The sequence below is a fragment of the Ursus maritimus genome, unplaced genomic scaffold, assembly GCF_017311325.1.
Source record: "Ursus maritimus isolate PB19 unplaced genomic scaffold, ASM1731132v1 scaffold_16, whole genome shotgun sequence".
NCBI lineage: Eukaryota > Metazoa > Chordata > Mammalia > Carnivora > Ursidae > Ursus > Ursus maritimus.
The window spans coordinates 1,125,260-1,139,343 of NW_024424008.1; the positions used below are offsets into that span (position 1 = coordinate 1,125,260).

The 14,084-nt window shown below is 42.7% G+C and overlaps 2 protein-coding genes across 2 annotated transcripts; both read right to left on the minus strand.

The window, feature by feature from the left end:
• Positions 1-418: 418 nt before the first annotated feature.
• LOC103680120 (hemoglobin subunit epsilon-like) lies at positions 419-715 on the minus strand. Its single transcript, XM_008709656.1, has one exon. It carries the CDS (start codon positions 713-715, stop codon positions 419-421), a length of 297 nt encoding a protein of 98 aa, XP_008707878.1.
• A 9,418-nt stretch (positions 716-10,133) lies between these two features.
• HBE1 (hemoglobin subunit epsilon 1) lies at positions 10,134-11,817 on the minus strand. Its single transcript, XM_008709609.2, has 3 exons — positions 11,580-11,817; positions 11,234-11,456; positions 10,134-10,394 (listed from the first exon to the last, which is right to left on the minus strand). Exons 1-3 carry the CDS (start codon positions 11,669-11,671, stop codon positions 10,266-10,268), a joined length of 444 nt encoding a protein of 147 aa, XP_008707831.1. The 5' UTR covers positions 11,672-11,817; the 3' UTR covers positions 10,134-10,265.
• Between the last annotated feature and the right edge of the window lie 2,267 nt (positions 11,818-14,084).

The following is a 14,084-nucleotide window of genomic DNA, read 5'->3' on the forward strand; positions in this document are numbered from 1 at the left end:
GTAAGGTTGAAATGGGTCTCTGGGGGCAATTTTGTACCAATATCCAGCCAATATGTGAATAACCTTAGCAATAGATTCGTGAACCCTAGGTTCCTTCTTTATATAGAACCAGCATACGCCTGCATAGATATTTCTCCTTGGCTTTGTTTTTTTCTGCCTCCCAGAGGGAAAAAAGTGAAAAATAAAAAGTAAAGTTCAAGTTCCTTCCAGACCATTGCACTTACCAATAGTCTATACAAGTCTCTTCTAAAAGCCCATAGAGTTCAAAGGAGTCCCTCTAGATTTTTGAGAAGCACTCCTTAGGCCCTTTGGTCTTAGTTCCGTCCTCTCAACGCCAGTGTTTCCAAATATCCCCCCTCCCACAGCCATCCTTGGCTGCAGTCAGGTCGGTGCTCAGCTGTCTGAGGCGTCCCGAGGTTCAGAGCAAGAGGATCTGAGCATCTCCTGGATTCACCCTGAAGGTCCCAGGGTCCACCTGTAGCATGTCCCAGGGTAGCCCACTCAACCGGACAAAAGTGGCCCTGAGATCGTCCAGGTTCCTTGTAGCTTCTCTGAAGGAAGTCAACACCTTGCCACGGAACTTCCCTTGGAGTTTCTCATGATGGAAGAGGCAGAGCAAATGTTCCCAAGAACGTGTCTGCCCAACCTCTTCCACATGCACCTTGCCCCATGGGCTTGCAAAGATATCCTTCTCCTCAGCCGTAGCGTGAACCATGGTGTCTGGTCTGGGAGCTTACTGGTAATCACAGATGTGTCAAAAGTAACTATTTCCTGCTGCTAGAATGGGTGGCCTTTTATTCGCCATGCATGAGTTATTGTCCCCTTGCTTCCCCTGATTCCACGAGGCTATGGATTAAGCCTAGACTCTGAATACAGTTGAGGTATCTAGGCACAGAAGAGTTCTGTGGTAAGTTACATCTGTGATAGCGTCTTGGAGTCCCCCCACCCCACTGAGTGTGTGTTGTGCCCTGTTCAACTCAGTTATGAAAATTTCTCTATTCACTTTTTCTTTTAGCTACTATTTCTCCACCCCACGACAGAAAATTTCAGTGCTCTTTGCCAGTCTTCCCTGAAATTCTTGTCACTCTCCCAGACATGTCCTTCAATTAAAGCTGAAGCATGGGCACGAATCTGGAAAGTTCGGAGAGTTTAGATTTCTTTGGTTACCAGTACAGGAGCTGTGTTGGTTTCAGTGTAAGTCTCCTTCAGTTAGGAGTGACTGCCACAGGCATAGTGACCTATTGACCTTGACTGGATCTCTTGTGGGTCAAATCTGGCCCATGGTCCCCTAAATAGTCAGGGGGAAATGGTTCCCATAAAGCATCAGCTTGATTGCAACAATAGAGTAGTTAAGTAATAATATATTGGACCACACATCTTATTATCTAGGTGCCCATTTAAAGTAAAGCATGTCTGCTTGTCTGGAAAAATGGTTTATCTCTGTATTTGCGTCTACAACCGACTATGTACATTTCCCACAGCACAAGGGTGTGTTCTGGCTGGGGGCCCAGGGTTTTGGTTTGGTGTAGCTCTTCCATCTCGATGAAAACAATGGTAGAAGGTTCACTGGCAGGTCATGCTGACTTTAAAGAGCCAATTCTGATAAATGTTGGGTCCACTTTTCAGCTGGTGTTAGCCTGAGAATTTACATCAGGAAGCACTTCCTTTGCTTTCTCTCATGTGTTGTAAAACTACTCTAGGGGCACCTGGGTGGCTCGGTTGGTTAAGCATCCTCCTTCCACTCGGGCCGTGATCCGGGGGTCCTGGCATCGGGCCCCACATCGGGCTCCCTGCTCAGCAGGGAGTCTGCTTCTCCCTCTTCCTCTGCCGCTCCCTCTACTTGTGTTCTCTCTCTCTCTCTCTGTCAAATAAATAAATTTAATTTAATTTAAAAAACCTCTAAAGGAGCAGAAATTCTTTTTTCTCTAATAGTCCCCGTAGTCATAGCTAAAACATCACTGCACTTTAGATAATTTTATTTCTAATTCGCTACAGATTTTGACAGGACACACTTCCAATGTGACAGAGTTCATACTAATTGTTTTCTCTCTGAAAGTGATGCATGACCTCAGATGCTATCTGATCAGGAGTCTTGAAACTTCATAAATCTAGCTTGATTATTTGCCCCTGAGACTAGACACCTGCTGATGGAATAAAAATGCAGATCAAAAGTTACCTGTGAATTGAATTTGAGAAAATCTCTATCTTCAAATTATTTTTCTCCTAACATAACAGATCGCCTGAAATTATATTATTATAAAATTGTAAAATCTTTTCAGTCCCGATGATCTCATGTGAAGCCTATATCTGTTCATTGATGGAGACTCAGGAAACGTTTAAAGGCCAGGAGAATGAAATTTATCCACAACTCAATAGCTACTTTAGAGCAATAAGCAAAAATTTGTGAATTCTCACACCCTATTGATGAGATGGGAACATTTCTGCTGGAATAAATGTTTAGTGCAGAGTCTAAGGGAAACTCAGATTAGAAGCTCTTCAAGCTCTTCAAGCTCTTCAACCCAACTTTGTGGGTTGAGTGTGGACAGATATTTGACCACGTCTGATGTATTCAGTGCAGAGCCTCTCTTAGAAGCACGACTTAAAGGCTGGTGTTCAAGCCTCTGAAAGCCTTAAGAAGTGAATGTGATTCTCGGTCACTGTCCTTCAGGCTGATGCATTTCTGTGATCCCTCATGTCTGTGAACAACCGCCCCGTGCTCCCAGAAACACAGACAGTGAGTCCAACAGTCATCTGGTACCACTGCTTCTCTCTTTGCTTTCAGGGCAACTGCTTTCCAGGGCTTGCTGACTCCTCCCTGTCTGCAGCTGTTCCACCCTTCCAACCTTCCCATTTCTTTCTTTCTGTTTTTTTTTTTTTATTTAATTTAATTTTTTTTTTAAAGATTTTATTTATTTATTCAACAGAGATAGAGACAGCCAGCGAGAGAGGGAACACAAGCAGGGGGAGTGGGAGATGAAGAAGCAGGCTCACAGCAGAGGAGCCTGACGTGGGGCTCGATCCCAGAACGCCGGGTTCACGCCCTGAGCCGAAGGCAGACGCTCAACCGCTGTGCCACCCAGGCGCCCCTCTGTTGTTGTTTTTAAAGAGTTTATTTTTTCAAGTAATCTCTACACCCTACATGAGACTCGAACTCACAACCACGAGATCAAGAGGTTCATGTTCCACCAACTAAGCCACCCAGGTGCCCCGTGTCACTCCTTCTGACGTTGCCTAAATTCTCACCTATGAAGCTGGTTTTTCACAAAAGCCCCCTAAGGTGTTTTCAAATATCCTTTTGGTGAATACGTTGAACTTCTATGCACCATTGATTGTTCTATGTACAGGTGATTTAAGACAAACAATTCAGAGAGGAAAACTGCTTTCTTGGAACTTTATTCTATAAAAGGGAAGATACATAGAATAAGTAAATGAATCGATCAGCAAAATCATTTCATATATTATTATTTGCTATGAGGAAAATTCATATCTTGATGTGAGCGAGATACAATTACGTTAGCAGTGATCTCTTGAGAGGGACAGTATTTGAGCTGAGACCATAATGACATGAAGAGGTTCCCATGGAAAAATATTAAGAAAGAAAAGTTCTGGAAGTTGGAATAGCAAATCTAAAGCCCCAAGGCAGGCAAACACACACAGTCACACACACACAACCTGCACACACAGGTATGTACACAGACAAACACTGGATTGATGCGGTTGATATGGAAATAGTAAAGAAGGGAGGGGTCAGAGAGGACGGTAGAGATAGCACCTGCTTAAATCTCTTCACGATTACCTTCATTATCTTGAGTAAGAAGCCATTAGAGAATTTTAATTGTGAGAATGACACCATTTCTAATCCATTTGTACTCTTGTCTAGATTAATATTGCAAGAATATCTTGTTCATTACGAAACTATTTTGCTCAATGGCTTTTATCGACTATTGAGAAATATTAGAGCCTATTTAAATATTAAATACTCTGATCCTGAGGGCGTGTGCGTGTGTGTGCGTGTGTGTACATGTTCATAGATAATCAATGAGGACAGCATGGGAGAAGGGTCAATGGAAGGAAGAGATTGCTCAGGTGAGAAATGAGTAACAAACAGCACAGGAAAAGAAAAAAAAAATCCTGCCACCTTAATTTAGAAAATAGAGTGATGTCTTAGATAGGCAGAGAATAGGGCAAATTTGGAATTCAAAAGTGTTGGAAACTATAACTGTTTACAGAAGGTGCTCAGTTAATGTGTTTACAGTGTGTGAGTGACTGCATGCTAATGGTGTATGAGTGACTCCTGTTTATTCTGCTTAGTGTGTTATAAGTGACTGAGGGACTCGCAAATGCTGTTCAATCACAGCAGCCATCATCCTACATGCCCTACCCAAGAAGACCGCATTTGGGGAACTCTTTGGTGTGGACACATATGGGAAAGATTCTGAGGAAGAAGTGTTAGTAGTCAGCATCAGTGAAATGGGACTAGAAAGGAGATTCAGTCTTTTAAAACCCATTAACTATTTCTTGAGTCAGTTGGAGCATTCTAGAGACTTTTTCAATGACATGATTGCCATGACACTGGTGATGCTCATTCCCAGCTCCAAAGTAAGGGACATCTAGGCATTTTTTTCTGTTAGTAGATGCCTTTCTTTCTTACTCGCTAGACAGGAAACCGGCTATTATCTGTGACTTCCCCACTGTCTGCCAATTATTTTTCAAGTCCTGCTGAATCTTTGCCCTAATTGTCCTTCTCCCAATCACTTCTTCAAAATCACACCAAGCTGCTTTGACCACACCCAAGTCTATACTCCTTCTCTGATCAGGTATGCACCCACATACGCATCAATTTTCTTAAAACATTCTATTCCTGTTCAGTCTCCTGAACAGTAATTTTGACTGGTTCCCTGCATATAAAATGACACTAACTCCCTTCTCTTCATCATCTGGTCTCTCCAACTGCTTTCCAAAATGACTATATCACCTCTCTGTTTTTAAAAAACCCATCCCTCCGAGGGACTCGGCTCTTCCTGTGAAATTTGATACTCCATTTCTTTCCCCTCTTCCCTCCTGCACCCACCCATCCTCATCCCCCAGCCAGTATGCAATTCACATCCAAGCCCCCCACCCCCAGCCTGCAATGTCTTGAAGACTAAAGATGAAGCATGGATTGACACTGTAAAAAGGAAGAATTGTAAATGTCCTAGGCATTGAGTGAGGAGCTGTGACAATGTATCATTCTGTTGTTCAGCCGGTTTTCACAGGGAAGAAGCCACAGCCCTTTTTGTTTCTCAATTCTGTTAAGATTGTACTATATATTGGCTAGTTGAATTTAAATTAAAAAAATAAATTTTAAATTCTAAAAAAAAATTACACTGGGCACACAATTTAATATATCTTAAAATAGTAATAATGCCTCTATTCAACATCACAAGGAAGCAACGTGAGTGAATTAGGGCAGGACTGGATGTTCCTTCAGTGTTTTTTAATCCACTTAATAGCGTATCTACCTAAGCGAAAGATATTTCCTCAGAGTCATCAGACAACATTCTGGCAAATTTCACGTATCTACTAATTTGTCTCAAGAAATACAGGTGTTTGGCAGGTTGGGGGAGAAGGGTGTTAGCATGTGTTCAGTGCAGAGAGCAGCAGAAGATTCCATGGCATAGGCTGCAGATTAAGGGAGCTGTCTCTGACATGTGTTGGAACCATACTCCCTTGCCGTTTCATTTCATTTCTGATCAGGCTGAAGCCATCTTCATTGACAGTATTCCACCCACTACTGTCCCTGTCACCTACAGTACTTTGGTTTTGAACATCTCAAACAAGCAGTTTTATAGGACGGGACAGGACACACTTCCAGGGAGAAGAGGAATGGTTCATTTTTTTTTTTTTTCTCTCTCTATCAGTGTCTATTACTCCTGCACTTAGAGCTTTAGGAAATGGGCTTGTTTGTTTCTCCCTGAGATCACTCCTTAAAAAAATAACATTGAGAATCCACCTCCGTGTTACTTACAGGATACTCTAAAACTTAAAGAGCTCAATCCAATACATGAAAGCTGAATTCCTGCCCTCGGAGAATTCATCCTTTCAACTTGATATTGTTCAGAGACTGTTATCTGTTCTTGGAGAAATGATGAAGACGATGCAAAGAAGAATAAGAATTTGAGGCAAAACCAAGAGGATTCTTTTTAAGATCAGAGATCAGTGAAATGAAGGAAGACAAGAGGCAACTTTGAGCACAGCCAAAGCCTGATACTTGCCAAATCGTGGTCCCTGAAGCTTTGGAAACCTGGCTTGATTATTTTCCTCTGTGGCCATTTTATTTCAGGATGTGTCTGTCTCCAGATTAATTTATCCTCTAACTTATCAGGTTGCCCGACATTACAATAGCATAAGTGAAATCTTTTCAGTCTTCGTGACCTCATGTAAAGCCTGCTCATAGATGAGGATAACAAAGTCCAGGAAGATGAGATTCATGATGAAATCGGTAGTTATTTTCCAGTTATAGCCATAATAATTTGTCACCAGTCTCAATTTAAGGGCATGCGTGGATTGGAAGGAGGTATAAGGAGCCAGATTTTAGTCTGTAAACTAGGAAGTCTGTGAGATGAGTGTATGTAGACCTTGATCATGTTTTAAAACCCTTTGGGTTCAGTTTGTCGAACCTGGCCATAGAGAATGAATCAGAGGCTGATTTCCAAGCTTCTGAAGTCTTTCACAAGTGAGAAAGCTTAACTCCTCCTCAGACGAATGGATTTCTATGACCCCTCATGTCTGTAAACAACCTCCCCACTTTTCCAGAAACCCAAATAGTTTTCCAATAGTTCTCTGTAACTCCTGCTTTTCTCTTAATGCTTTCAAGGCAGTATCTTCCAAAGGTTCGTTGATTTCTCCTTGTCCATTGCTGTTTTATCCTTCCCTTTTCTCCCAAGTCATTGCTTTTGACGTTGCCTAAATCCTCACCTCTAAAGTCATTTCATTACAGAAGTCATCCATGGAATTTTTTCTTTTTAAACACTTCTCATGTGTTCTGAGACCCTCGCTTAAACTCTATTTGTTGGGGGGCGCCTGGGTGGCACAGCGGTTAAGCATCTGCCTTCGGCTCAGGGCGTGATCCCGGCGTTATAGGATCGAGCCCCAGGTCAGGCTCCTCCGCTGTGAGCCTGCTTCTCCCTCTCCCACTCCCCCTGCTTGTGTTCCCTCTCTCGCTGGCTGTCTCTTCTCTGTCAAATAAATAAATAAAATCTTTAAAAAAATAAAATAAAATAAAATCTATTTGTTGGATAATTGTTCTAAGTACTAGAGATTTACGATAAATGAGGCAGAGAAGAAAAGTTTCTTCTTAACATTTATAATGTGGGCGTGGAACATATCAAAAATGAATAATTAAGCCAATCTACAAAATAACTTCAGTTACTATCATTTGCTATGAAGAAATTAATATCTGGACTTAATGAGGGAGGGACATGATCACAGCAGGATTAGCCCCTCTCAGGAGTAGTATTTGAGCTGGAGCGAGAATGAAAGGAAGGAATTTGTTATGGGGAGATATTGGGGTGAAAGGTCTAAAAGCTGGAATAGGGAATCCACACCTCTGAGGGAGGAACGACAAACCCTTGGTATGGTGGGAACATGAATAATGGGCTGAAATGGGTGACATGTAAAGGTAAGGATGCGGATAGGCAGGAAATGTGGCTGCAGGAAGCAGAAACCTAGTAACTCGCGATTTGTCTTCAGTGGTAGAGTGAGAAGCCATTACAGGATTTTCATCCTGGTAATGACATCATCTCTAAACCCCTGTACTCTTAATATTCCAAGAATATCCTGTTCATCGTGACGTTATTTTGCTCACCTGGCTCTTATTTCCTATCAACAATTAGTCCTTTTTTCCTCTACTTAAAGTCGGAGGAGCTCCTGGGTGGCTCAGCTAGTTAAGCATCTGACTCTTGGTTTCAGCTCAGGTCGTGATCTCAGATTTTGAGACACAGCCCTGTGTTGGGCTCTGTACTCACTGGGGAGTCTGCTTGGGACTTTCTCTCCCTCTCCCTCTGCCCCTTCCTCCTGTGCTCACTCTCTCTCTAAACTAAATAAATAAAGCTTAAAAAAAAGAATTGAGTCATCTAGACCTGTGTCTGCATGTGCATACGCACCTGTGTGTGTTAATTACGAAGTTGTTATCATTTAAATGGTCTTGGACTGGTAACATTGAAATTCAATCCCTTAAGGGATAAATAATGTATCTTCTGCCCACCACTCCATCATCACTGTCCTTGACCCCATGATAGGCAGAGCCAGAGTCAGAGTTGAAGGCAAGAAAGAGGCAATGAGATTGATCTATTAAAAATACATGTTTGTTATTGACTGAGACACTGACTGACTGACTGACTGACTGACTGGGTGAAAGATGTAGTGCTGGGAATAGCTTCTGTTTCCTTTGCTGAGGGGCATAAAGAGAGGCTACAGGGCTCAGAGACCAGTGCTGTGGGCAGCCTGCAAGTAAGTAATCATTTGCCTCTCATCGCTATTGTGGAGACGTGAGCCCAAATCAGAAGGTAATTCACAGGACAAATTCTGATCAATGCGCAGGGGCAATGAAATGCCTGAGAGTTGAATTTGCCAAGATACGACGCTTTAACTTATCAAGTGTGAAGGTCTTGAGCCTTGATGTGAGTTTGACTCAAGGCCTGGAGGTCAAGATTCCCTAAGCAACCTAGCAATGACTCCCTCAAGAGTGATTCACTTCATGCCACTTCCTCACGAGTGTCCCCAAGTCAGTGCAAGGCCTCTTCTTAGATTCCACCCCTCTCAGCCCCCCCACCCCCAGGCTGGGAGATTTCCGTCATCGACTCCCAGCTCCTTTCTTGTCATCCACTCCAGCCAGCCAGATACCATCTTTTCCTCACTCTACCTCTGCTTATCCTTCATGTTTTTGCAGATCTCACTGCTCTTCTTTGGTTTAGACCATTATGTCTGTTGCTTTGAAATAACATCCATGTCTAGTCTCTGCAATTTTGAATTCATTTTGTGTGAATTGATTACTTGCCCTCTAACTACTATTCCTTGAGTTCTTTTTTTTTTTAATTTTTTTTAATTTATTTATTTGACAGAGAGAGAGACAGCCAGCGAGAGAGGGAACACAAGCAGGGGGAGTGGGAGAGGAAGAAGCAGGCTCATAGCGGAAGAGCCTGATGTGGGGATCGATCCCATAACGCCAGGATCACGCCCTGAGCCGAAGGCAGACGCTCAACCGCTGTGCCACCCAGGCGCCCCTATTCCTTGAGTTCTTATAGTTCTAAAGATATTTATTGTTTATTCTTGCCAAAAGCATAGTAACAGTTTTTATTTTTATATTCAAGGCCTAATGTTATCTTGTCTTTCCTAATGCTCTACCTATGTCTTATTGTCTCCTTTATTTCCAGAAAACCATTTTCCTGCAAGTCACTAAGCCCCACCTTACTGGTTTTAGACTATGAGCCTTTGTTAGTATCTTGTTTGCTACCTGAAGTCTTGGTCATTCTCCCCTCCCCCAAATCCATACAGTATCCTAACTCCAATTTTATTTTAGTGCATGTTACATTCGATTATAAAATAACACACAGTGATTTCCTGTGTCTTAGCCTTGGCTCCCCATTGAGACCGTGGAACCCTTTGGGAAAGAAGAGGTTATTGTTGGTTAATGGAGATTTCTCTGGAAAGCTCCCAGCCATCCCTCAACTTATCCTCTTATGACCAACTCAGCCTCTCACAAGATATATGATAAGTTAGATGATTCAATATGTACATTAAAGCAAATGAAAAAGTAACCCTACCCTGGACCTTAGACCCCTGCAAAGGTTTTAAAGCTGAGACATGTACCACAAAATGTCTTGTTTTTCCTGAGGCACTGCTTAGCACCTCCTTCCTTCCCCTCTACAGTAAGTTTTTGCCACACTGCCCCGTAAATCCCTGCCTGCTTAACTAACCCTTTCCCCAACCCAGAAAACTTCCCCATTCTAGCATCCACCCAGACCCTCTAGAATCCTCCCATAATGTCTGTCTTCCCAAAGGAGTTCTTATGTCTTCCTATGTCTCCCCCCACCCCTTGGCCAATGAAACTTCTCTCCTTTAACACAAGAGCGAAAGATGGAGAAGACACAGTATTAATTTCTGATTCCTGAATAGAATGAACTTTATTGAACAGAAGCTGTGCTCTCAAGGCCAAACCCAAATCCCCATATGCAGAAGGAGGACACTGGGGACACAGAAGGCTACTGCTGAACGGGGAAGAGGACTCAGTGGTACTTGTGGGCCAGAGCAGTGGCAACACCAGCCACCAGCTTCTGCCAAGCGGCCTGCACATCGGGGGTGAATTCCTTGCCAAAATGAGAAGCCAGAATGATCACCAATACGTTGCCCAGGAGCTGTTAGGTGAAAGACAAAACGACAAGTAGCATGTTGAGTAGAAGGTCTCAAAAAGAATTGCAGAAAAAGTGGCTCAATACCTATACTCCCTGCCAACTCCATACGTCGACTGCTCTCAAGGGTGTGCCTGCAAAAAGCTCGGATCGGCTAGTCCCTAAATTCAATGCAATGATTCTGAGCTCTCCAGTCAACACCCTGCCTCCCTATATTCCCATCCTCTCTCCCATGCCACCGTTTTTATTTGCATCTCTCCCTCCCTCCCTCTCTCTCTCTTATCTACCAATTGACTAAGTCCTGTAATAATGGGATTTTAGGGCTGCATGTGTCCTCAGACTGAGTTTATTTAAAGTCTCCAATCAGTGCAAGAACAAGCCTCCATTTGATAACAATACTGACAGGTAATTTAATATATTTTAGAGAACTTGTTGTATATTCCTTTGAAAAGTCTGTCTAAAAAATTTTCCCCCAAATCTCTCCCTAAACTTTCGTCATCAGGACCCACATAAAATAAGATATTTCTCCTTCCTTGAGACAGGCCTTTATTTACCAAATGCCAATTCCATTCCTCCTTGAACATGTCTGCTATTCTCTGATGTTGTTCTCTAGGATGAAAACATCCAGCTCTGACAAAAGTTCTTGAAAAGTTTTAAGCAAACTCTGGCTGCTAATAGCCCTTTTCTGTCACTAGTCCTGAATCGAGGTGGTCCTGGTTACGCCCATTGGAGTTCGACCCATAATTTTTGAAGTTTTTGTTAGTCTTTCCGATCAAAGACTCAACTGCCATTATTATCCTGAAGTGAAAAGTAATAAAAGAGCACATGAGCATTTCCTGACTCACCCTGAAGTTCTCGGGATCCACGTGCAGCTTGTCACAGTGCAGCTCGCTCAGCTTAGCAAAGGTGCCCTTGAGGTTGTCCATGTTCTTAATAGCCTCTCCGAAGGAAGTCAGCACCTTCTTGCCATGGGCTTTGACCTTGGGGTTGCCCATTATGGCAGAGGCAGAGGACAGGTTGCCGAAGTTGTCAAAGAACCTCTGGGTCCAGGGGTAAACGACCAGGAGCCTATGTGATGGGACCATAGCAGATGGAAAATCAAAGACTTCCAAAAATCTTGAGGAATTTTCTGGTCAATTGGCCAGGCTCTTATTCACCACCCTTTCCCATGCCTTGAAACCCAGTGCCTACCTGCCCAGGGCCTCGCCTCCAGCCTCTTCCACATTCACTTTGCCCCACAGGCTAGTGACAGCAGCCTTCTCCTCAGGACTAAAATGCACCATGATGTCAGGTCTGGGAGCTTACAGGCTCTCAGAGAGAGAAGCAGGTGTGTGCTGCTGCAAGAAGCTGTCCCCTTTTATCCTTTACTGCTGACCTTCTGGGCCCTTGTTCCTCCAAGTTCTTTGAAGTCATTGGTCAAGCTGAGCTGTGTCCCTCAGGGGTGGAGTCAGGTCAGGAAAGGGTCAGCAATGAAGAATGTTCACTGAACTTGTGATAATGTGTGTTGGTTCCTGAGAGAGCCTTCCTTTGTTCGCTCCTCCTCTGTCCTCAACACAATTTTCCATTCATTCCCCTTTTCACCCTCTTCTCCCTCCATGTGACCCTCCAAGATGACTTCCATCTCTCCCTTTCTTCTTCTCCAAGAAAGACCTGTAGAGAGGAGCTAAGCCCAAGATAGGGCAAGAGTTCCAGCCAAAACAGTTTTAATATTTGGGTTAAAGATGGTGACAGGGACAAGAACAGAGCCAAGAAGAAAAAAAAAATACAATTGTTGACACAGACTCTCAGCCAGGTTTAACTCACTTGAGGAGTGGATTATAACCAAGCCTCTGGTTCTTAGTTTTCCAAAGGAGACAAAACACATACATGATTCCTTGAGGCAGCTGGACAGGGTGACAGCAATCCACAATAAGACTAAGACCTCAGTCCCAAAGTACAATACCTGAGGGCAATTTCATAGAGAGGACAGAAAGAATAAACGTACATCCTATGCTTCCCTGGAACCCTCTCTCTGTCCATGTCTCTGCGACTTTGGGGGAAACTGGCTACTTTGGGGAGATTTCCCTGAGCTCTCCTTTTGATCTTCTGTCCACTATGCTTCTTTAATCAGCGAGACAGCCGAGGAGTCTGCAATTATTTAAAACCAGGACTTGCGATCAAGCTGAGAAATAGATGAACTGTTAGGTTAATCAGGCTAGAGGTTGGAGTATGTTTAATGTTTCCGGAGGCCATAGGCGCCAGAGGCTTCAAATGCTTCTAGTGCTCTTTTGTTTGTTTGTTGATGCTGCTCTTATCTTTGGGCTTCCCTAAAAACTCAGCATGAAATGGAGTCTGCACCTTGCACCTTTTTCAATTGCAATTCCTAGTTATTAGTCTGGAATCCTGTTGGTATGGTGATAAGGAATGTTGGAGGAGAGGCATTCTATAATTGTATAGTTAAGTTTCAGTCTTTAATGGACTAGCATTTCCCTTCCTAAGAAAGTCAGGAAAACCTCCCTGGGCTAGACTATATACATGACAAGGTTGAAAGACAGCATATCGGTAGTTTGATGCAAGGCTTATGAATTCTGATTGTGAAGTCAGTCAGGTTGGCTGAGTGTAGTCTCTTAGCTTAGGTGCTTGTTGAATTTAAGCTAAATTATCTTAGCTGCTCATTTTGAAGGATTTTACTTATTTCTCCTATGAAATATCTTTATTATCTCTCTTTCCTGGAAGAAAAACCCAAAGTGTAGAGATAAGTGACATGATTATCCAGAGAGATCAGAAAGATTAACTCATCAGAAAAAGTAAACAGTAAGAATATTTATTATATATAAAATTAAAAATTAATAAGGTAAAAAAACGTGTTATGTCTTCAGGTATTTAAATTAAAAGGATTTTTAAAAAGAAATTCCAAATTTTGATAAACATTAATTCCTGCCTCTCAGGTGTTCTCTGGCATTTGCACCTTCGTAAGCTCTCTGAAGGATTTGAAGAAATTTAAGATGTCTCTTTTCGGCAAGGAAGATTAAATTCTTTCTTGAATCTTGCTAGTTAATTTATGACACGTATAAACCCTATGAGTCAAATATTGTATCTTTAGGTGCTGTTCTGTGGATTATAGAAGTCATGCTGTTGGTAGGTAAACTAGGTCTTTGGCCTCACTACATGGTTTTCATAGTATTATCTGACAAAAATTACTCCAAAAATTATTCTTTACCACAAATGAGGTTTTTTTTTTCAATTTTTGAGTTTTAAAAGTGGAAAACCATAGACAGGGTTTATAAACCACTGAAGCTATCAAAAGCTATGTAGGACTCTTGATTAGAGAGGCCATCAGTCTGCTTCCATTACGCATCTGAATTTAGAGTCTCATAACAGAAAAAGATGGTATCTATCAAAGGTTCCCTGAGTCGTCATCCGCCTAGAATAAGCTGGTTACCATGAGTAGCAGGAGATGCTTGTGGCTGTCATGCAGGAAGCCAGTTGAACATTTTCTGTTCACGGAAGGAATGAGAGAATAGACCATACTGGCGTCAGGCAACATGGCTGCTTTTTAAGTCCCATGCCACCTTCTTGGCACCATCTCTCACAGACTGTAGGTTAGTCAACCAGAGCTGGGTTTTTTTTCTCAGAGTGATTCCTCCCACTTGGCAGCTCCTGACAGGGACATCAGCGGTTTGACTGACCTCTGGGATAACTGTGCCTAAAGCATAG

Bases quoted from the DNA above. Each gene is read 5' to 3' on its own strand.
- HBE1 (XM_008709609.2), bottom strand. From the start codon at position 11,671: ATGGTGCATTTTAGTCCTGAGGAGAAGGCTGCTGTCACTAGCCTGTGG. The intron at 11,457-11,579 runs GTAGGCACTGGG...CCCATCACATAG, and splicing joins GGAGGCGAGGCCCTGGGCAG to GCTCCTGGTCGTTTACCCCT. The intron at 10,395-11,233 runs GTGAGTCAGGAA...TTCACCTAACAG, and splicing joins TGGATCCCGAGAACTTCAGG to CTCCTGGGCAACGTATTGGT.
- LOC103680120 (XM_008709656.1), bottom strand. From the start codon at position 715: ATGGTTCACGCTACGGCTGAGGAGAAGGATATCTTTGCAAGCCCATGG.